The following is a 23,084-nucleotide window of genomic DNA, read 5'->3' on the forward strand; positions in this document are numbered from 1 at the left end:
AGGAGCTGCTGCCATCACACTTCACCTTCTGAAGGACTTGCTCACCTTCTGAAGGACTTGCTTGTACACAGCCATTTTTCAAACAGGAGGTGAGGAAACAGGCTTGGAAGGCTAATTTGTCTAACGAACTTACACTGTGCCTCAACAGCTCCTTCCCTTTCTGGCTGTGAAAGAGCTGTGGGCCCTGTGTAACACCCCGGGCAGCGGCTGGGAGCAGGGGGTGCTCCCTGTTACACTTCAGGCAAAGGAACACGGCTTTCGCCGCAGTAAAGACACGCAGAGAGTGGCTCTATCTTCGTTAGCTCTTAAATAAACAGACTTGTCTGAAGTGTGGTTTAAATTGCTGTTTTATTAAGATATTGGTAAAACTTGAACAGTTTTTCTGTATAAACAGCTTTCATAAATAAAATAGGGATGACTAATACATGGTTATAACTAAACTGGTCTGTGAACTGTAGAACAAGATTGCAAATGCAAAGTCCCGACACAGTTAAATGATTAGCTTGAATTTATTCACTTCATAAAGAACATGTTTCATGATCGGGAGAATACAGAGGGGAGAAGAGGAGCACCCGGTGTAGCAACTGCCACCACGCCTGGCCGTCCGCACGTACCGGTGCTCGGGGAGAGGGGCTGGGGTGATCCCAGCTAGCTTTCCCCGCTCTCGTTCCAAGGTGTCTTCTAGAGTGAAGGAGAGAGAAAACCTAACAAAACGCAACTGCGACACACACGAGTGGTATTACACCCTCATAGGTGGGGATTGGTTTTTTTTCTTTAGCTTAAATGCTGGCAGGTTTAGTGCGATCGCCTGATTAGCGAGGTCTGGAGAAGGATACGAACACCTAAGTCAGAGGTTGTGTTAATGCTTCGTTATTACTTATTGCACATCATACAAGGGTAGAAAGTTTTGTTCTTGTTGCAAACAGGGTGTGAATTAAAGAAAGATTGCCCTAAATTCCAGGCATGAACAAAGCTGCAGTATCCCCTTCGATGGCTTCGCTTACGTGAGTGGTGCCGAGTGAATGATTTGTGCTAAACCAGCCCCTAATTTAGACCAATCTTTCTCATGTTTTTTCCCACAGAACATTGCCAGGGTGGGAAGGATTTAGTGAGGAGATAGTGGACCTGAACTACAGCAGCCATGTCTCTAAGCACAGAGCTCGTTACGCCTCGTCTTATCTGCCCATAGGACAACGCGTTTCTCAGTGACACACAGTGTTCCAAAAACAGAGCGGAGTTTCTATGACAATGCACCACTATAAATGTGGCGTAAGTTAAAGTCTGCTTTGACATTGTCCTTCGGCGTTACAATGCAATCTAAATCAAATACTGAATGGTTTTGAACTTGCAAGGACAATTGATGGCACTTCTAGGTAAAGAAAAGTTATATACATGCGTTTCCACCCACCTTTAGTGCAAATCGAAATGAGTTAACAGCGCCCTGGTCTGGTGCTATACTGCTCTCTGCAACGCAGACATTCCTCAGAGTTGCACATTGAAAAAGTGTACACAGGAAACTACCAGAGTGGGGATGGAGAACCCCGCTGAGGACTCACAGTGAAGAGCTTACAAGCAGGTTTTGAGCAGCTTCAGCCATCTCAAAACCAACACAATTTACACACAAACTAAGAATGGTTTCGCTACCTACCTCCTAGTTCTGCAACCACGGTTAACGCGGCAACTGAAACTGATGCGGGGTGTGTTAATGCGGAAAAGGGATACTTCAGCTCTTTATTGGAAAGATTCTTTATACAAATTTCACCACCACTAAGATACACGATAAAAATACAAAACACAGGTCACAGACTGGATCTCAGTATCAACAGTTAATAAATACAATTAGATACTTTTATATTAGCCTAATATTTTTACATCATCACCAGACAGACAACCAAAGTACGAGATACAGAACACTTAGATACCGTTAGAGAGGGATTATTGCTTACGTTAGCAAGCAGCAGATAAGGGCACAGGATCTTGAACTGAAGAGAACTACTTCCTATCACCAGTGGCGTTAAGAGAAAACACTGCATTTCACAAAGCACTGCGCTTTTGTCTAGTGTGTAGAATCAAGAGCAGCATAAATCAGACCAATAACCACTACTTTAATAGTATAGAACTTTAAAGGACTTACCTTACAAATGGTTCCTACCTACTCTATAAATATGCGTTTAGTGAAGAAATGAACACTCGCTATCTATACAATGGTTTTACCTGACCACACTGGAACTATGATGGTAGAGTTGGTTTTTTTTTTTCTCCTAGCAAGATAAATGGTATGAGTCGCAGAATTATCTTTTATGAATCCACACCTAAAAAGCTAGATCCTTCCCAAAACAGCACACATGCAGCCCAGTGCTCTTCACCTGCTCCTGCAGACTGGGAAGAAGTTCATCATCCATCAGGGTTTTCATTCTAACCTACTCACACAAGGAATTGCACTTACACCACCTTTCTCTCCCAAGCACGACACTCGGCCCTAAGATGGACTTTCAATGCATCATTATTACTGTGAATAATGGAAAACAAAGGCACCGCAGAGATGCCTCAGAGTTGCATATTTGACCATTCCACGGTTTCTCAAATTTCCTCAGTAAATCTGACTCGGACCATCGGCCGCAGCTAACGAGAATGCTGACGCCAGCGAGGGCTTGCGAAGATGACACAGAAGAGCCAGTGACCCCGTAAAATTAAAAAAAGAACAAGATCAAAGGAACCCGAAGCCACGCTTCAGCCCCTGGTTACTCATGAAACCTTTGCTATTCATCAGATTGCTTTTAAAATAGTGCATTAAAGATAGAAGAAGCGGCGACTGGCAGAATTCAAACCTCGCCATCTCGTTGTGTTGAATAATCTCCTGACTACTTAATATTAAAATGCATTGCAAGTTCTAGCTAAATTCTAGCGCTGTCATTGAATCACTACTGCTACAGTGAGATGAAGTGTACAGGGAGCGCCGGGGAGGACTGCAGTCCTGCTCTTCCAGATGTCGTAAGGTAACAAAAAACAGCAACAGGATGTGTATTTAGTGGAGCCGATGGGAATCTTCTGCTTACTTACATCCCAATTAATTGCTCCGCTATGGCTATTGGCCTCACCTGGAGAGCAGGGAGGAGCTGGTGCCTCCGGTTCGTGTCCAAAGTTCAATAAATAACGCTCTGCTCATGAAAACAAGGGCAAGACACATTCCTCGCTTTCTATTTAACCGAAGCAGGCAGTGAATTTTACCCTCTCTGCTAAACCCCAAACTCAGCCCCTGCCCCTCCACATCCACCCCATTTCTGTTCCGTTTGCATCGCTCCGGCAGCCTGGCTTCCAGTCCTATGCATGCTGACAAACACCAAATTGCAGCAATGATGCTTCTTGTAGACACGGCATCCTAACATCCTTCATGCCGCAACTTTATATTAAATTAGGCCTTGGCCATCTCAAAACCATTCCCGCCAGCGAGCGGCTCGCGTTGCTCGTTATCTCTCGCAAGCAGTTCTCTGGCCTGACCGGCTGAGTGACAGCGGCTTTGTAGCCAATGTCGCCACAGATTGGTTTCTTTTAAGACCTGAGATGAAGTTACGGTGGAAAGAGGTTGGCTCAAAGCATTAAGCACAATCATGTTTGATTAAAACTAATTGAGAACAGTTCCCTAAACTGACAAACGAGGAAAATGCCACTAAAAGCACCAGAAAGTTACAAGATTCCCTACGCTGCTCCTCTAGCCACAGGGAACAATTTTTTTAAAGACTACAAAAAACAGTTTTCTTCATATTCCACATTTTATGTTACACGAAAAAAAAAAATAGGCAAATGATGAGTCTGTACCTCAATGGGAGTCTGAGAACAGAGCAGCAGGAGCTTAGTTTGTCTATTCCTAAGTTACCTGGTAAAACCTTGTATGGCTTTTAGTCTTTTACCTGCAACAGTGGATGTGATTTTCTAATTCATCTTAATGCTCGCTTGAAATACACAGAAAGTGGAACACGAACCCCACACCTCGACCGCTATGGCGACTTCCCCCCAACTCTAAAAAAATTCGGCAGTTCTAAACCAGACCCTTTCTTTCCGTATTGCTCCACAGACGTTCCTCGGGCAGGCTCAGCTTTCTGTGGTGGGAAAGAGCATTCCCTAACGGTGTCTGTTGACGTGAACTGGCTGTTTGGCTTTCACTAGTGAGTGTGACTGGATACTCGTGTGCGCGGGTGGCTGTGGCGTTGCTCAGGGTGGCACCACCAGCAAACTTTATTGAGAACGAAACGACGACATTTGTTAATTCCTAGATCTATTTACACGTGGTTTGAGCTTCGCGGGGGAGTACAGTTCTGAAATGCCCACCTTTTTTCACTTTCTGATGATACCAGTTTTATTTTGGGAATGTCTATTTTGGGAGTCTGACGGGAGAACACGAGGGAGACAGTTACATTTTACAGCATCGATGAAGGTATGAATCTGGTATACAATTACTTTGTCTTCGCATCAAAAATATGCTCTCACTGTAAGCGCTACAACCGGGCAGCCTCCACCACGGGGAGTGTCTTAGCGACAGCCTCCTGCTACCGTGGCCCCGGACGGGCAAGGACAGACTCGATCCTTCTATATGGGAAGGCTCGCAAGCCAAGAGTGGCGTGTGAAACTTTGGTTTGAGCCTGGCTCCTCGTTGCCTCTTCCTGTTACAGAGCCGGAAGTGAAGGAACGCAGCTCGTTTTCCCAAGGATTTGAACAGTTCATCTTCCAGCCCAAAGATGGCAGGGGACAAACCCTTCACCCTGTAGATGCTCTGCCCCGCAGCACCCAAACGAAGAGGAGCGTTGTACTCCCTGGGGTCGCTCTGTCCGCAGAGGGATGGGGTGGGGTGCTCCGGTGATTCGTTCTTCACTGTTAAGCCGCTGACCACACTCGTGCTCTTTGGTATGCCAGGACCGAACACTTGAATGGGTGGCAGACATTTGGCACTCAGAGATGAACTAGTTTCTGTTTGCGTCAGGTCTAAATAGCCTTGATCATCAAACGGGTTAACGCTGGACCCTATGCTTAAGCTAGTTCTGTCGGTGAAGGAATCCACTCGTCCTTCGTACCCTAGGTCTGCAGGCGCTGAGCACTGGTGCTGGGGCCACGGTCGTTTGCAGTCTCCATGGTTTTCCTTATCTTCCCCACTGTCTTCTTGCCCACCTTGAAAAGAGTTCTCTGTCCAGTCCGACTCCTCGCTCACAGCGACTGCTGCGTTCATGTCCCTGAGAAATACCACAATGACAGTGATGTTGTCGCTGGAACCGGCATCCCGAGCAGATGCCACTAATTTATGTGCTACCATGCTGCTGTCACCATTATTCTCCTTTAGATGGTCAGCCACCACTTTGACTGCCTCATCGGGATTGACCGTGTCATAGAAGCCATCGCACGCTAGAATGAGGTAGTCTTCCGAGCCATCCAGTACGGTGGAGGCAGAGTCTGCGTCCCCACAGATGTATGGCTTGTGCTCAGCGTCCCCTGTGGAGAAACAACACACAGAGACACAAGGCTGTGGGGCTGCAGCCACAGCACCCGGAAGCCCTTTGGTTAATGCAGCGTGGAGCCTGGGATTCTTACCCCAAGTTAAAGATATTAGTTGGAAATTATTCCCTCAAACCGTAGAGGAAAAAGACAGAAGTCACTGCTCACGGGCCTACCTTCAGCGGTGCTGCACATTTACGTTACTAGAAAATTAAAGATTTTTTTAATTCAAAAGAAAAGCAAGGCTGAAAAAGGAATTGAAGTGCATTCTTACCAATAGCTCTGGAGACCGACAGGCTCCCATTCACCCTCCAGGCTCCAAACCAGACCACGCAGCCGCCAAGTGCCTCAATGCGCTTCTTCTCGTCCTGGAGAGCAAAGCAACGCGAGAGCCGTTTGGACAGAGCACCTCAGTACTGCTGCCCTGCTCTGAACTCGATAAATATTTGGTGTTTTCACAAACACAGCATGGGGGGCGCCGCGAGGATCGCACATAACAAGGATTCACACATAAATCCATAGCAGCTTCCAAACAAAGCAGGATAATCGGAGCATACGCCGCTGCCCCAGGAGACGTTGGGCAGGCGACACTCAGCGTCCCAGCACCCCAGGTAAGGCCGAGCCAGGCGCAGTGGCAAGCACTGCCACGGGTGTTTAAAACAGCCCCTTCTCACCTCTCGATCTGGTTTGTGGGGTTTCATCAGTTCCACAGCTTGGCCTCTCCTCACGAGCATAACCTGGGAGTCCCCAAGCCAAGCCACGTGCAGCATGTTTCCTCGGATGAAAGTCACCACCCCGGTGGTTCCACAACGCAGACTCTGGATAGGGTGGAAAAAAGATGCCCCCAGTTTTAAACAAGTAAATAAAAGGAACCATTGCAAAGTGTTTTCCTGCTTAACTCAAGTACAGAACCTGTTGATATTCCAATACATGGCCAGTTTGAAGGGAGGAAAGGGCTTTCCTTGCTGCTATGATCGTTCAGTAACAGCTCCTCAGGGCCAACCTGGCAGAATCCAAGTGATGGATTCATGAACTTGGAGGAAGGTTTATTTGAAAGCATCTTGAGTTCCCTTCACTTAACTCTGCCTTTCCATGAGTTCAGAAAGCCTAGGAGTCAGTTATCCATTTATCCTTGCTTTCTAGAGCTAAGGAAAACAAATGGTGTAGAGATCAGGAAGAAAAACCCAGGTAACATAGTCACCTCTCTGGCCGCCTTCTGGACAAAGCGCTCGTCAGTCACCCGGAACGCTCGGCACAGCGCCTCTGCCGGGTCCTGCTGAAACATCTCCTGATGGACCATGTTCACATGGAGGTGGATGGAGGCATAGATGGCAGCATCCACTCCGCCGTGACCGTCAAACACTGCAAAATAGGCCTGCTCTTCTTGGTCCTGTCAATGGAAACACATGGAGAAAACAACTCAGGAGAAAGCCATGCAAACAGTGAACTGGATCATCTTAAAACTTCTGAAAGTGAGATTTTGGGTGTCCTCATTAAATTGCACTTAGAGACAAGAGTCTCCACTGGAAAAACAAACCACTCGGACCATCTTCACTTGCATCAGTGGGAGATGTCCACCTTATTGCTGGTGAATTCTACCTGCAAACCACAAGAGACACCCGGCACGAATCACCCGTGTAGCTCTCTCAGTGCTCCTTATGTTCCATTTGTTACAGCTCAGTCACTCAACTCAAATAGAAAGTGCCATTCTCATCAAATTGTGCAGGAGTTTTTGTGACTGCAAAAACCACAGAGAGAGAAGAACATCCAATGCAGTTTGCATGAAGTCTACATCAAGACTGGAATCCACCAGGGATGCAATGCCACTACAGTTAAAATGTGAAGCCAGACAGCCTCTGCCTTCATTCTTTTCTTTGTTGTTTTTAAATCTCATCCGTATCACCTCAGATGCCTTTTTTTTACCCCCCGCCATGTAACTCTCTCATCAGATATTTGTGATCACGTTCACAAATCAAATACAGCAAAATCACTCATTTTCAAGTCAGTTTTCTCAGCTTCCCCCAATCTGTTTAAAGAGAGAAACAACGCTGTACCAAGAGACATCAACTCCTGTGCCTATTCATACACACAACGCCCCAACCCACTGTCAGCACCAATTCAACCTTGACAGCCATCTCGATGACTAGAATATTTGTACTTCGTAATTTTTAAGTTCTGGGCTCCAACACAAATTGGAATAAGAAAGCTGACAATTGACAGGCAGAGGAAATATCTGCCTCTGTTTGCATTAATAGCATTTAAAGGCAAGAATGTGGATGGGGCAGAAGATGATTATTAATAGGATGCAACAAAGAATCAATTCTGCTGCAACCTGATCCTGAAGGTAAAATTCCTGCCATTTTCTTCTATTTGCCCTTCTTCAGTGTCCAGTTTCTGAAGGAAGAGCAAGGATGAGTGTGTGACTGATGGCCGCATAAAGAAAGAAACCAGAGGGCAGTGTGGCCCCAGTTCCACCCAACTGCTCACACTGACAGATTCTTGCGTGATCCCCATTCTCTTGTAAGTTTTGTGGTTTGGTTTTAGTTTTTACTTGCTTTCCTTATTCTTGCTTTTGGCCTCTTCCTCCCAAGAGAAAGGGATGAAATGCAGCCCTGTAGACAACTGGTACCAGTGAAGAACTGTAAGCAGAACCTCCTTCTCATTTCCATCAGTCACCTTCTTCTACACCTGGTCATCTTCAGTCAAAGCTCCTGCCTTGATTTATCACGTGGTGCTACAACGCATCGGTTGTCCCTCACGACAGCAGCCACGGCACGAGCGGCTACACCAGGACGGGCCAGGTACAACCTCTGTTTAGGTAGATTGTGCAAATCGATTTTATTCTACATTCCCTCTGTAAAACTGCATCTTCCACTGCCACTACAGCTACAGAACATCAGCTGAACTAACTGAGGACCAGGTTTGCCCCCGACAGTCAGTCCTCAGGTCCCTCACAGGCACAGCTTTCATTTCCCCAGTAGAAGAGTGCCTTGTTTCCCCAAGAACGGGAACTCTATTTACCATATGCATTATCTTCCACGTGATTTCTTTTTACCTCAAGGTTGAAGAGCACGTTGAAGTCTGGGATGCAGACGTGCTTGTCTTCCATCTTCCTGCGCATGTTCTTGATGGCATGGATGGATGTCTCGTAGTAGCGGTGGGGCTTGGGCTGGAGCGGGAAGTCTTTCACCCAGTTGCTGCAGATCTCATGCAGTTTGCTGAAAACCAAGCGGGCCAGCTTCACCGTCTCAATCTCTGGGGAAGGCAAAACCCACAAATGAAACGCTAAGAGTGTTATTAAGTGAAAATTCTTCTCCTGCATACATTACAAAGACAAAACAAACCCACTTTAGCCAAGCAGCTGAAATGGATGTCAGCAGGGAAATTCTGGGCTCTGATGCATGAAAAGAAGAAGCCAAACTCACCATAATCAGCATTCGTCAGTAAGCAGCTCATTGTTTGTTTGTCTTTTTAACTTAAACATCCCCTGTGCCTTTGGGGAACTCATTTGCAGCATCAGGAAAAATGCAAAGCAATTCCATTTCCCTCAGCATTTGATGCTCCGTGTCGCTCTGCACAGGGTGCTGCGGCGGCTCCAACGGGGACCTCAGCCTGGCACGTAGCACCGCACGCAAACCCCGAGTCCCTTACGATGCCCTGTTGGTTTTTAGACCAAACGATCCGTTCCAAACAACCCCTCGCTGCAGGACGGAGGCAATTCAGGGGCAGACAACCTACAGGAATTAACGGTGTCACCTTAAGGAGTTTGGGTGAGCACGCTCTCGGTCGCGTACGCGTTCGGGTACCTTCCTCGTTCCATAACATGATTTCCAGATTCCTGACTAGAATGTGTGTTAAAGAAATCTGCACGAGCAAATGAGAAAACCAGAAAGGTCTTAGATTTAAAAACATACTAGACTGTCCCTCCTGAGATACGGTCATCTTAAAATGGGAAAGCTCAGGCACTTAACAATCGTTCTGGAGTTCAGGGGAGGAAAACAGGAAGCAGGAATCAGAGATGAACACATCGAAACCTCCGTGTTCATCATCAGAGATCTTCAAAGCTAAGCAGCAGCAATCCATGAGTGTCAATCATTCCTGGAGGAGGAATGGCCCAACTACAGGGAGCAGTGGGGAGGGTTACAGCGTCCCTCAGCTCACAGAAATCTTGTGAAGAACCTAAAAGCAGCACTTACCGATTTCTGTACTGGGCCTACACAAGACATGGGCTTTAGTAATCAGGGGATCCGGTTCCTTTAGAGCAGGACATATTCCCAGCTCTGCTGCTAACGAGTTGGTTCAAGCTTGATCGGCCAGAGCAGCCGTTAAGTTGGAAATAAAGCTATAATCAAAAGAAGGAGCCCCAGCTTCTTGACCACACAGCTTTAAAAATAAGTGGTGGAAATCAGATGACTGAGTCATCCCACCGCTGCCACAGCAATGGGTACCCCCTCCCCCGCCACACTTCTGCTCTCCCTGATGCCACCAGAACCCCTCTTGGCTGAGTAATACACGGGAAGAGGGAACAGGGACAGCCTCACACGTCCAAACTGTATTTCCCTGAAGTGAACCTCGCTTTGCGTTTCAGTTTCTCTGCAGTGGGCGCGTACGCGGGGACACGGTGCATTATGCATGGCAGTGTCACGTGGCTGTCAGGCTTCAGAGCGTCACCGAGAAGGAGGAACGGAGTAAAGCCACGGGCTGTGCGGAGAGACTGAACACCCGTCCCCAGCAGGGAGCGTGCGTAGTGTCAGCGTCATCATTAACCGCTCCTGAGGTTAAAACAGGAGAAAGGCCCCCAGCAGTCAAACCACCCCCTCACAGCTGTAAATTACTCATCAATTGTTAATGTTGCAGCACTGAGCCAGAGCTGACTCAGCTGTCATTGTGGTTGTGTCATAGAGAATCTCATTTGCCTCCTGCTGCTCCAAAATCCCCAGTGCTGGAAGGAGCGCTTAATTGCACCACTGCTGGTGGGGAATCCAGCTCGGGCTTTATTGTTCCCAAAGGCAACTGAACTTCTTTTAGGATAAAATGAGGGTAGAAAGAACATCAGTGATCAGATTCTGCTTTTTAGCACCTGAATTTTAAGACCTTTCCTAAAAATGTGGATGGTGACAACAGGGATCCGCACCCAGGCTGGAGGAGGTGTCATCAAGCCAATGACCAAACTTTTCTTTAATTTAAGACCTCCCGTTTCTGACCCATCAGTGACTTCTTCGTGTCTGGGTTACAGTAATCTCATCTCCTAGTACCTGGAATGTCCTCCTTTGGGGGTTGATTAACAATGCTGAACCCCCGTGTGAGTATCTTCCTCCATGAAAAAGGAAACTAAACATTCTCAACCTGACCTTTCAAAAAGGAAATCGGTTCTCATGGAAGCTCTCTTGCTCCTCTCCAGTTCAGCTGGAAGAGAAGAATCAGTAATGGGCTATTACTAGCAGATTCTTCCTATCCAAAGACACACGGTCACCCTGAATTCTTGCATTCCTGCATTTGTGGGCTCAAACGTGTTTTTCTTCTTTTAAGACTATCTTTCTTCTTTCATAAAGCTTCTAATTTCCTTTCCATCAGCACCACCCATGACTGCTTTTACCAGCCCTAAGCATGCAATACGATTTGTCATGTTGCGCTACTCGGAGTGAAATGTGTCACTAAGGAAATCTGGAATCATTGTTTTCTTCTAGCAAATTCAAACTTGAGGCAAATCAGGTAAATGTCTCCAATAAAAATCTTTCTGGGTTCATAAGAAAAGCTGACATCAAACTGGATATCAAACGCAGAGATAAATTCAGGTTAGTTTGACATTCTGCAGCAGTCCAAACAGTGCTAGGATAAACAGTGAACCCTCAGCACAAACCTTCTTGACGCAGAAAGCCCATTTCCATCACCTGCTGCAGTTCCCTTTGCGTTCTTTCAAAGCATGAACGTCTCCCTGCACGGTACCAGCCAGAGCACTCATCAGTTACAGCTCTCTTCTAAGCCCCCAGCCTGGGTTTCTCAAAGGATTCCTGCTCAGAGTTACCTAGAACAGAGTTACTGACCTTTTGCAATGAAATCTCCTTCCATCCTGCGTGAATCTCCCTGGGTTTTTTGATGGTTTCCCTGCATCACTTGAGTTAATGTTCTGTTTCAAAAACTATCATTTATGGTATATTACTTGAAATTGCAGTATTCGTATGAAACCACTGCTTTACTCCAGCCCAGAAGATGTCCCCTCTCTTTCTCTTCATATTTTAACACTCTACACTGCACCTGTAAAGGTCTATTTTATTTTCAAGTACCTTCATTATGACAAGTCACCTCAACGTGCTGCATCTGGAGTCGTATTTTTAGTGCCTGCTATGGCCCGCACACATCAATCCATGTTTGCATCTGTGTACTACAGATTTCGAGAGATTTAAATGGCAATTTCTGTAGGTGTGAGGGATTTGTGTTGTGGGTTTTTTTTTTTTTCCTTTTTCTTCCTTTTCTTTTTTTGTTGAGCTCTGTAGATATTCTGTGTGGAGGCTTAGTCAACAGTTCCTTGGAGGCTGTCAAATATTTATGCAAGTCTCAGAGATCTCAATTTGAAATTAATGAAGGCTGCTCAGCCAGAACAATGACAAATCTATTCCATTTACCTGCTCAGCAGGAGGAGGCAGCAATACCTACAGAAAGGGAACCCACAGCATGCTTTGCTTTTTCTTAGGTTTCCAAAGGCCTCGGAGAAATACATCCGAATCTTCCTTTCTGAAGAGCCAGATTTGGATCTTCTGCTTCTCCTCCAAAATCATTTACTTTGTTTCTTTATCAAAAACTGAGAGCATGGATAAAGTGTTTTGGTGATTGCATATTTTCAAGCTCAGATGACAGAATTCCTCTCAATAAACGTGAGGAAGATTGTTCTTCATTGCAATGAACACCCCGGGAAGTTTTTCAAGGCCATTTAGGTCAGCAGAATTCTGAAACTATTTAGGCTCCATGGCTTTGAGCTGGATGCTGCAAAAATCTTGTTAGCCAACAAAGATAAATGAAGAAAAGGAAATTTCCCTTTTAAACATGAAATATCTTTACGCCATCCTCTGCTAAACCAAAATAAACTAAAAAAATATTAAAAGCCATAGTAAAAACTCTACTGACTGAACTAATTCAGAATTAAATTCTTTCTTCTCACATATATTTGACTTTGCTCTATGAAGGGGGACAAGTGGCACTTGCCAGCAAGCACCATCACGTAGTCTAAGGTGCTCTAAATTCAGGGCCACCAAACACAGCCTTGTGAAGGTCCGCTTAAAAGAAAGGAGTGATATACACCTGGTCTTAGGGAGCAAAAATGTCATAAAAGACCCAAGTACAGCTGGAGAAAGGCATTCAAAAATAGAGAAAGAATTCAAAAGGAAAAGTTGAAGCTAAAGAAGGCTCAAAGATGAGAAAGCTTTGACTAAGAAATTGGCCACTGGCTCTCGTCAGGAGTAATAGGGAATTCTCCATTAATCTTTCTTCATCAACATGGGACAGTCCTTTACAAGAAACCCAGTCCAACCTCGTTTAGCCAGCTGGGAGAAGGGAATGATTTGAGGAAAATTGAGCCACGGATCCCAGCAGTCAATGCTGACTTTAAATGTCTGTGAATTATCTGCAAAGCGTTCTAGGGTACAGTATAAATGAAATATCCACACCACGTAAAATGGTGCTTTATCATGTGCAGATATACTTACGTATGATCCCATCCGCGCTGTCCACCTGCTTTGGTAAGTAGTGTGCCGAAAGATCACTCTGAAGGACTTCATCTGAAGTTGCTCTGGCTAAAGCAGCGGCCAGAAACGAGGGGCAATTACTGGGAAAGGAAAAAAAGAAAAACCAAAAAAAGACATTACCCTCTGGCTGAGCAAGGTGACATGCAGTCAGGGAAATATGTAACAATACCTGTCTATAAACAAACAGGAATTTGATCCAAGACTGGTAAAACTTCCAACTCTTCTTTGCTGGAGCACCGCAACCCTGCAGCAAGACCCCAAACTCACCATACGGAGTTCAGCAACCCTGTTTCCTCTTACGTTCCCCGTTTCTTAAGTTTTCACGTTCCATTTCATAACCTGTAGTTAAATGCTTTTCAAACCTAGACTTGAACCCCTCTGCAGAGCCTGTAGAGCCTTGAACTGCTCTACGCAACTCCTGCTTGGCGCTCACTTTCTATATGTGCATTAAACACTTGTATCCCAAGCCAATCCCATCCGGTTTCTCCAAAGAACCATAACCTCACCCAGGGACACTGAAAGGTAAGGCAGACCCAGAGGAGGTGGGGAGTTGATGTGCATAAGGTTAAAAAGCTCCCTTGTGAATGCTCTCTATCAAGAATAAAGTGGCTTTAACTCGCTGTAGCTTAATTAAGCCTAATATCTCCCAAGGTTAATTAATCTATAGCAAACCAAGGCCACTTTAATGTACATTCTCTTATCCAAGAGGAGTTTAATACCTCTTAATTTATGCATGACTTTGTATTTCCCATTGTTCTGCCTTAACTTTTCCAGGTGTCTCTTGCTGACAGAGACGGAAAATTCCAGTTTCCACAGTTATCATCCATGTCCTCCATCAGAAACATCTGCCATTGCAGGACCTCGCAGAGACATGTGAGCTACGTTCTGTCTCAGAAACAGTTCCGGAATTCCACGTCAGTGGCTCCAGGGAACAGGCAACGAGCACATATGGATCCTCAACCTATTTCCTCTGCTCCGGCCCAGTAAGCCATACACAGGCTTTGGCGTGGTTGGAGATGGGGCGTCAGCCTAGAAGCATCGGTCCAACCAGATTCGAGCAGAAAAACTTCTACACGCAAAGCTGAACTCATCAGACTTCGTTCTGGAGCCTGAGAAGCACATGGCAACCGTCGCTTGCGTTCACATTTGGTTCAGTGCCCAGGAAAGCCAACTGCCGTCCTAAACCAGCCCACGAGCCGTAGCTTCAGCAGGGAAATCTGAGCTCAAAAAAAAATCAGATTCACTGCACTTGGGATTTTTTTAAAAAGCCGTTTTCCAGCAAAGTTTTCCAGCTTCTTGATACCAAATGCTGCTACAGAGCAGTGAGATTATGTAACAGAGGTAGAGAATGTACACAGAATCAGTGCCCTCATCCTCCTTACATCCTATTCAACACATCTATAAATCATTTAAAGATACAAATAGCAATGAATAGCTTTGCCCAAGCGATGCACGGTCATGAGAGGAGCTCTGACCCCTGAAGCCAGGCAGAAAGCCACTCACACCGTGTTACTGCACCATCAGTAAGAGTATTTCCGAGAATTAGCAGCTGAGCATTCTGCTCACGCAGCACGTCCCGGGCTCTGCAACGTGCGTGCTAATGAAGCGCGACTGCTGGGGAAATCAGCTGTCTTAGGACTGGCTCTTCCCAGCACAACACAGGAACTCTGATCCTATTTACATACAGCAATGCCCAGTGGTAAGAGTAATCGGCAAGAGGAAAACACACCAGGACCTCCTTTACTCCTAGTGTGTGTAGAAGCTGATTTTCTGTCTTGTCCTGTCTGCCTCGATTTAGCTCATAAAGAGCAGGTTTTTCATGTCTATTATTAGCTCCAGCAGTCCAGAGCAGTGGTGGTTACTGTTCGCATGGTATGCAATTTCCATAGTACAACAAAAGCGAGAGATTGCGATGCCTGGGATGGAATAATTATGCCAGCAGTGAGCAACACGGGCAGGACAGCGTTCGGAGAAAATGCACAGAAAGATGAACGCACAGCAGAGGAGCCCATGCTGAAAGTGTTCATAAACACAAGCCAGACGGAGCTCGCTTTGGGCGCGAATGTAAGGGGCTGTGCCGGCACCTGTAGGAATCTGAGCTGGTTTCCCGGTCCAAGGCTCACCCTCACCAGCTCAGCGCTGAAACGTCTTAGGAAAACCAAACTTGGTTTGCATCACTTACGAACAGTCCCTCAGGAGCACCCACTGATGGGCAAGAGGGAACCTGGTTAAGAACTGAGGCAACAACCGTTGCTAAAATAGAGACTCGGGTCCTAAAAAGCAGAGAAAAATTACACTCCGACGTGAAAAACTGCTCTGCCCGGGCCTGCAAGGCCACAGGTGAAGACCGAGTCATGAACATTCACTATCTGGAATCTGAGATACTATTTTAACCGTAGTGACAGATGACAAAACTGAGAAGTGCATTTACAGCATTTGTAGCTGCTCAGCGTTTCCCCCATTGGCTCCAAACGCTATTTACGTGTCCCTCCTGCCAACACGAGCGGTTTTGCACAGGAGCTCTTTATCCAGCCAGAGTGCATTTCCATTACAATACTAAACCTACACAAAAAGCTGCTAAAGATGTTATTAGATAAATTAGAGGATTTTAAGTACATCCTTCCTGATTCTCTGGGAGCGTGGGTGTGTTTAGAACACCCACAGTTGCACTGCAGCAGTCCTGGAATAACTCTGCTAAGGTAATAAATTAAACCTAAAAGTGGGCCATTTCCATCAATTAAGTTTGAGAAAAAACAGTCTGAAGTGAGCTTAACTCAGCCCACATATTATTATGTTACCAGCTTAACACACAACTCTGCTCCTTCCTGATAGCATTAAAGTGGTGAAGACTTTCCAACCATTTTCTCTGAGCTATTCCTCTCTGCTCTAAATCCGGTACGAGGTCTCCTGCTAAAAAAAGAGATGGCAAATTTAAAATTCTTATTGCATGAAAGTTCACCATTGGGGTTTGAGCGACTTATCTGTTTTGATAGAAAAGGTAGGGAAAATAAATCAGCTGAAGGCTTTCCTTCTATGTCTGGCCACTCTTTGTCCTAATAATAACAGCTGCCTGACAACGAATTAATTGCCCTTGACATTTGTTCATCACAAATCTTCTTACGTAGCCGTTAGAGGACTTTGCCATGTGAGCCGGGAAGTGACCAGATGCAGACAGATGACTTCCTCTTCCTGATTAGCACAACTCAACATTTACTTCTCTCACTTGGCTCCCGAGAGGACTTTAGTTGAATTACTTCTCCCCTTTAAGGAACAGCAGACCGCACTGGAGTTGTTTTTACTTTAAAATCATATTAGATTGAAGTCAAACCCGTCGGGACACTTCATTATTGTTACATCAAGAGAAATGAAAAATCAGGGCTGGGTTCTTTGCTTTGATCCCAGAAGGGAACATTCAGGTGAGCACTTAGAGCACCCCACAAAACAGCACTGACCACGCTGGAAGGACCAGACCTCGCCATGCTGGTGCTCCGTCCTCACCTCCTTTAGGAAAAAAGAAGCAGCAGCAGACAGGATCCGTGGGGACACGGGAGGTGCACCGAGTCCTGCTGTTGGCCTTGGTGCACCCGTTGGCTCCTGAACATAACATCTTCTGCCTCATTCCAGATACTCAAATGGTATTGGGCATTAAGTTATGACAAACTGAAAGCGGGAGGGCACAATTTTGTATAGCAGAGAGCTCGAACGCCTACATCTATTCATAGCCGGCCACTAATTCAGCGGCTGACCTTGGGCAAGTCACGTCACCACTCAGACCTTCAATTCTTCACCTACAAACAAGGAATGATCATGTTATTTCCCGGAGGAGTGGAGGAGGGAGGCTGCAAAAGGCTTAATTCACTGTGAAATACTCTGAGAATTCTAGAGAAAGGCACAACTGAAGAGAAAAATACTAAGTCGATAGTAGGAAATATTTTCAATCTACACAAGATTTATGGAGCCTTCAGGCTTTTTCCTTGCTCCATATTCTCTGTTCTCATACACTGCCAGAAGCGCTGAGTGCAATACATGGGCAAGAGAGAGCTCCAGGCAGGCAGGTTTAGTTTGACGCAGGCAGATACTTCATCGTCATAAACAACGGCACAAAGAAAACACATTTCTAGCAAAGCTGATGCATCTCAAAAAGGGAAAACCATGAAAGACAGACATCAAGTTCTTAAAACTCAGTAATGCCGGTGTTCCTGGAGCATTAGCGCTGCTGATGGAAAAACGATGCTATGGACGCGTTACTGCCCCTGATCAAAATTCACAATTGAGCACCACCAGGGCTAAAAACACTTACCGCTGTCATGGTCTGGTGAAACGATGAGGCATTGCTAACCCAAACAATGCAGGAAAAATGGACCGAAACGAACTGGCGCCTTTCAAAGGCCAAAACGGTCAGCAAATCACAAAACATACAGTGTTCCTATTACCTCAAGAATCCCCTGACATGACAGAACAGCAATTGTTTTTGTTAGAATGAAACATGATTTAAATAGAAACGCTATTCAATCTGCTGAAACACAAAACAAATCCACAGGCAAACAGTATAAAGCATCGTATAGGGTTTCACACAGCAATCCAAGACCAAGAACGTGACCTGAAAAGAACCAAGTTCAGCACATTCCCATAAGGCCTATAATTTACTGCGTTAGTAAAAGACTTTGTAGGGATGACAAACTAACTGCACCCTTTCCAAAAGGCATTACACCAGGGATGCAGTTTGGTAAACACTCTTGTGCTAATGTGGCCTCTCTCAAGTTCTTGGTAAAAAAGAAGTTTTTGCAAGATTCGGTTTAGGAAAAACCTCGTTTGTCCCCAGTCTGTATTTACAAAGCACTCCGAAGTCTCAAGAGACTTCATCCAGATGCAGCTTCTGATACAGCCTAGAAGCTCTTTGAAGGAGCCTTTAAAGTCTTTTTTATTGCAATCCCCATGCTGTGAGCTGCAGCAGTAATGAGCAGAGAAATGCTTCGGGAAGATCCTCTGGCTGCTCACCCAGCCCTCCTTTCAGCCGCCTCCGATTCCAGTGGCCAGCCAGAAGGACAGGGCACCAGCCAAGAGGCTTCTCTTGGTCTCCTAACTCCTGTAAATCAGACAGGACTCCCAAGAGGAGTCCTCAGACCAAAATGATTATGGATGTGTCTTCAAATTACGCCAAGTGGCTGCTATTTCCAGCTCCCGTCTCTGCGGGTTCTCCTCTTGTTACTCACAGGGCACGGTGCTCTCCTGCCAGCTCACTGCTCTGCCCTGTGCTCTTCTGCTTTGCGCAGCCGGTGGAAGTTCTGATGCTTCTTTAAAGCCTGGTCACGGTGGACAAATGGAGTACGGGTTTTTTCCTAGCACACGGTGAAGCCCTGCACTAGTTTGTAGCTGCTGCAGTGAGTTACTAAAAAAAAACCCAGCAAACACACACAAAAAAAGAAACCAACAGAAAAAAAACAATGCACCTTTTAAGAGATTGCATAACCAAAGCTCCTTGAGAAGTCATTTGAGCTGGCAGCGTTGAGACAGGAAAGATGCTTGATAAATCTGTTTGAAGGAGCTGAAAATGTGCTACACAAGGAAGCTGCTATCTATAGGCTTCACAGAGACAGCTGCCTGGTCACATTCAAAATGATTCTGTCCTTGTGGTGACAGTTGTAAGCAACAGAAATATAATACACAATCATGACAAAAATACACTCTTTCTGATGTGTTTACCATAGCACCATCCTATACAGACACTGTGGTGGAACCACTTTTTATTGAGTATTTAACCTTTTGCACTGTGCTCACAGCAACGTTCGAGGGAATACAATCAAGTCTATACAGATATTTTTCTGCTGTTAAGTCTGTCTTAACTGGACAGAACCTGAAGGGGCTCCAAGAGAGCTCCGGAGGGACCGTTCACAAAGGCGTGGAGCGATAGGACAAGGGGCAATGGGTATAAACTGGAGAGAGGCAGATTTAGACTGGACATAAGGAGGAATTTCTTCACCGTGAAGGTGGGGAGGCCCTGGCCCAGGTTGCCCAGAGCAGTGGTGGCTGCCCCATCCCTGGAGGGGTTCCAGGCCAGGTTGGGTGGGGCTTGGAGCCTCTGATCCAGTGGGAGGTGTCCCTGCCCATGGCAGGGGTGGAACTGGATGGGCTTTAAGATCCCTTCCAACCCAAACTATTCTATGATTCTATGGACATAAAAAAAACCCAGAGCTGCACTTCTCACCAGGCACCATCCCCAACAGCTGGATTAAGATGACTCAACTTACCAGTGAGGCTTTCAGTACTTATCAAGATATTTATTTTATAACAGCTGTATCTTATTCGTCAAAGCATTTACGGGGGTGAACTGTGAAGAATCCAAACTACATAAAACAGCTTCTACAGAGGTATTCTGCTGAATAGATTGTCTGTCTGTTATCTTTGAAACTTAATTCTATGGTTTCTCTAACTCATTCTCACAATATGGCAGTTCAGTGGTTACTTATATTGCAATCTCTGTAAAGCCGATGCTGCCTGCATTAATGGCTGCTTCTAAAATGACAGAAGTCATCTGCTGTAACATGAACAACCCTTAAAAACCCAAGATGAATCTTCCCAGAGCTGAAAGCCAAATTACTGCAAGAGATTGAATTCCCAGGAGTGACCATATGATAGTTTTCTTCATTACATCAAAGAATTGAAGATACAAAGTTTGCTGTTGAAAACCATATTCCAGGAGTAAAGCCCTCCACAGCCACATTATATCCATCTGCGAGTGAAAGACAGTAAATCTGGACTTTGGCAGAACGCAAAGAGAAATCATTTTATTAGAAATGGACCAGAATACCGAGGTGTTGATGTATCCATATAGCAGTCTTCCTCATTCAAATCAGAAGCTTTTCTATCTGAGAGCAAGATTTTGAGGGAATGGACAGTCTTTGATGGAATTTCAGTTACCCGCTATGGAATGTCTTACAAAATAAAAAAAGCATTATTATAAAATGTAAAAAGTAGTAGCAAGCTACGTATTGGAGGGACATTTATTATAAAGCCCAGGTCTCTTTCTTTGTCAAAGAAAAACATAGTAAAAAAAAAAATCTATCTATCTATCTGTCTGTCTGTCTGTCTATCTATCTATCTATTCATCCATCCACCCATCTACCTACCTACCTACCTACCTAGGACGAGGGGGAATGGGTATAAACTGGAGAGGAGCAGATTTAGACTAGACATAAGGAGGAATTTCTTCACCATGAGAGTGGTGAGACACTGGCACAGCTTGCCAAGGGAAGTTGTGGATTCCCCATCCCTGGAGATGTTCAAGGCCAGGTTGGATGGGCCTTGGGCAGCCTGATTTAGTGGGAGGTGTCCCTGCCCATGGGAGGAGGCTGGAACTGGATGATCTTTAAGGTCCCTTCCAACTCTTAACTATTCTATGATTCTATGATTCTACCTACCTACCTACCCATCCACCTACCCACCTACCCAACCATCCATCCATCCATCCTCTCATTAATTAATCAAAATAAAGACATTTTATTAGAATTACCCATACACGTGACTTTCAGGACTTTACACAGAGATAAAACACCCTTCCGCTTTTTGCCGTCCTTGTGCAGCAAGGATCATCCTGCACATTTACGCAGTGCCTCCTCGGCCCCACCAGAAATGCTCAGCGCGAGTGACGCAGCCCCTGTCAGCAGAGTCGTCTGGCTGCCGTTCCAACCACCCGTCACTGCCTACTTAGCACCTCCGTGTCTGGAATGGTAACAGAGCCGCCACCTATGCAAGACGCGTGCTTACCTGAAGCAGTACATTTCTTAACTGGAAACCCAATGTCAACAGCAGTTATCTCAGAGTGAGTTTCTCTGCTAGACCAAGGCCTGTTTAAAAGCTCCACAGGACGTAAAAAATGTCATTGATTTTCCTCTCTTTGGCTCTCAGTCAATTTGAAAGTCAGCATAATTCAATATCTTTCTACTAGTTCCATTAGCAAAGAAAGGAATCCATACTTCAATCTATGCTGCCTTATTGGAAAAAGTAATTTAATTTTACATCTGAAAGTGTGCCAACATCAGCATAAACCCGCGCGCAGCATACATCAAATTTAATTTATAAATTCTGTATTTTGTCAAGCCAGAATGAGATGCTGTCTAAAATCAATGAGAGCGTCCAAACCTGCTTTGAAGTTATTTACATATATTCTTTTTAATTCAGGTATTTTATGTTCCAGTCAGAGTTTCTGCTGATTTTTCTCCTTACTATAAAATTTAATGACATACTACCTAAAAAAGTTCATGTTGCAGAAAACCTTGTTAGAGCAGACAGGCTTCGTCCCTAGAAGTTCAGCCTTACCACTGATTCACCTCCTATTTTTTTCCTCGCTGTTAAAAATGAACTTTCATTGATACCTCCCTTAACCTGAAGGGATACACAGGACAGATTTGATGCGTCCAGGAAGAAGACTGAAATAAGAATCACCCACTGCAGAGCTTCTATTTTATTTCAGGTCAGATTAACGGGCTGAAGTCCTCGGGTTACAAGTCAAAAAGAAAAATGCATTATTGCACTGTTCTAGTTAATGACTTGATTTCAAATAAATGAAACAAAATGCTACGCAGCAGCACATCCTGCTCTTTTCATTTCTGTCTCTGCTGCAGATCATCATTAAGGCAAACGAATGCAAAATGACTTCTTTAAATAGGGGTGAAGGCGATGACCCCAGAGCGCCCATTCCAACAAACAGCTTTCGGTAACACTGCCCAGAGCAGGTCCCGAATGATTGGGCTCGCATCGTAATTATCTGTCATCTTATCAAGGAGAAAAAAAGTAAAAGCCGCAGGCCAGGATTTTCAGGTGACATTTGATCACTTAACTTCTCTCAACCCATTGAACAAATATCAAATATAAAGCAAAACACACCCCAGAAGATTGATGACCACTGAATCAGCAGAGAATGTTCTCTCGCTCCTGCAAAACGCAGTTCATCATAAAAATGACTTGGGTGTTTATGCCAGATGTACGATTAGATAATTAGTCATCCGAGTCCTGGATGTCAACTCTTTTGTGATACAAAATTTATTCCAAATGCACCATTTATAATCAGTTGACTTGCAAAAGCGTTCTGGTGTTATACAGGAATACATCTTATGATCTACAGCCAAACATCTGCCTCTACGCTACCTGCCTGCTCCAGCCCTTCCAACGGCTTTTTCATCTGAGAAACAGGAAAATGGTATTGACCTTTGGAAAAGAATTTCAGCTCTAACGATGAAAGTACCGAGAAGGGTCAGATATTGCTAATTAATCCTAAACGGGAACGGAACAAGAAAGCGCCAATTCACCTGCACTGATCACCAGCAAACACTGCTGGTCTTTCACCTGCTTTCTGCTGAGCGCGGCATGCAAGACAACCAAATTAAAAGCAAACATGAAAAGACTATACAGTACTTTTAGCAATAATTTTACAGATAAGCATATAACTACAAGTAGATTCAAATATTACGGAGTAGGGCAAATTAAGGATTTTATTGGAACCTCAATTCTAAGATTACTGACATGGATGCAGACGGAACAAGCCAGAGGGATAAACAGGGCTCTATGATCAGGATGTGTGCTCTTTCAAAGGAACAAAGCTTTACTTACTCTGGAAAGATCACATCCTAATTCCCACTCTCACTTGTCCTTTGCAGAACTGCAAAGAATATCGGCGAGTTTAGGGGTTTAGGTTTTTTCTTTAAAGAATAATCAAAATGTTTTAGCTATTTGGTTTCACATTAAAGTCCCTAATGCATTCTGTTCTACTGAGCCACATAGTTATTTCAGTCATTCTTAATAAATAACAGTTGTCAGTAGTAGTTAAGCCAACAGATCTGAATTATTTATAGTGTTGAGGAACAGAAC

The 23,084-nt window shown here is 44.9% G+C and overlaps 1 protein-coding gene across 1 annotated transcript in view; it reads right to left on the reverse strand.

Annotated features, from left to right (window-relative positions):
- Positions 1 to 317: 317 nt before the first annotated feature.
- PPM1E (protein phosphatase, Mg2+/Mn2+ dependent 1E) overlaps positions 318 to 23,084 on the reverse strand; it is a 66,128-nt gene continuing 43,361 nt past the window's right edge. The window contains exons 2-7 of the mRNA XM_054085013.1: positions 13,182 to 13,300; positions 8,537 to 8,736; positions 6,683 to 6,871; positions 6,156 to 6,299; positions 5,756 to 5,849; positions 318 to 5,478 (exon numbers count right to left, since the gene is read on the reverse strand). Of these exons, the coding sequence (XP_053940988.1) occupies positions 4,409 to 5,478; positions 5,756 to 5,849; positions 6,156 to 6,299; positions 6,683 to 6,871; positions 8,537 to 8,736; positions 13,182 to 13,300 (1,816 nt within the window). The 3' untranslated portion in view covers positions 318 to 4,408. The remainder of the gene's footprint in view (positions 5,479 to 5,755; positions 5,850 to 6,155; positions 6,300 to 6,682; positions 6,872 to 8,536; positions 8,737 to 13,181; positions 13,301 to 23,084) is intronic.

This window comes from Cuculus canorus, chromosome 20 (genome assembly GCF_017976375.1).
Source record: "Cuculus canorus isolate bCucCan1 chromosome 20, bCucCan1.pri, whole genome shotgun sequence".
Lineage (NCBI taxonomy): Eukaryota > Metazoa > Chordata > Aves > Cuculiformes > Cuculidae > Cuculus > Cuculus canorus.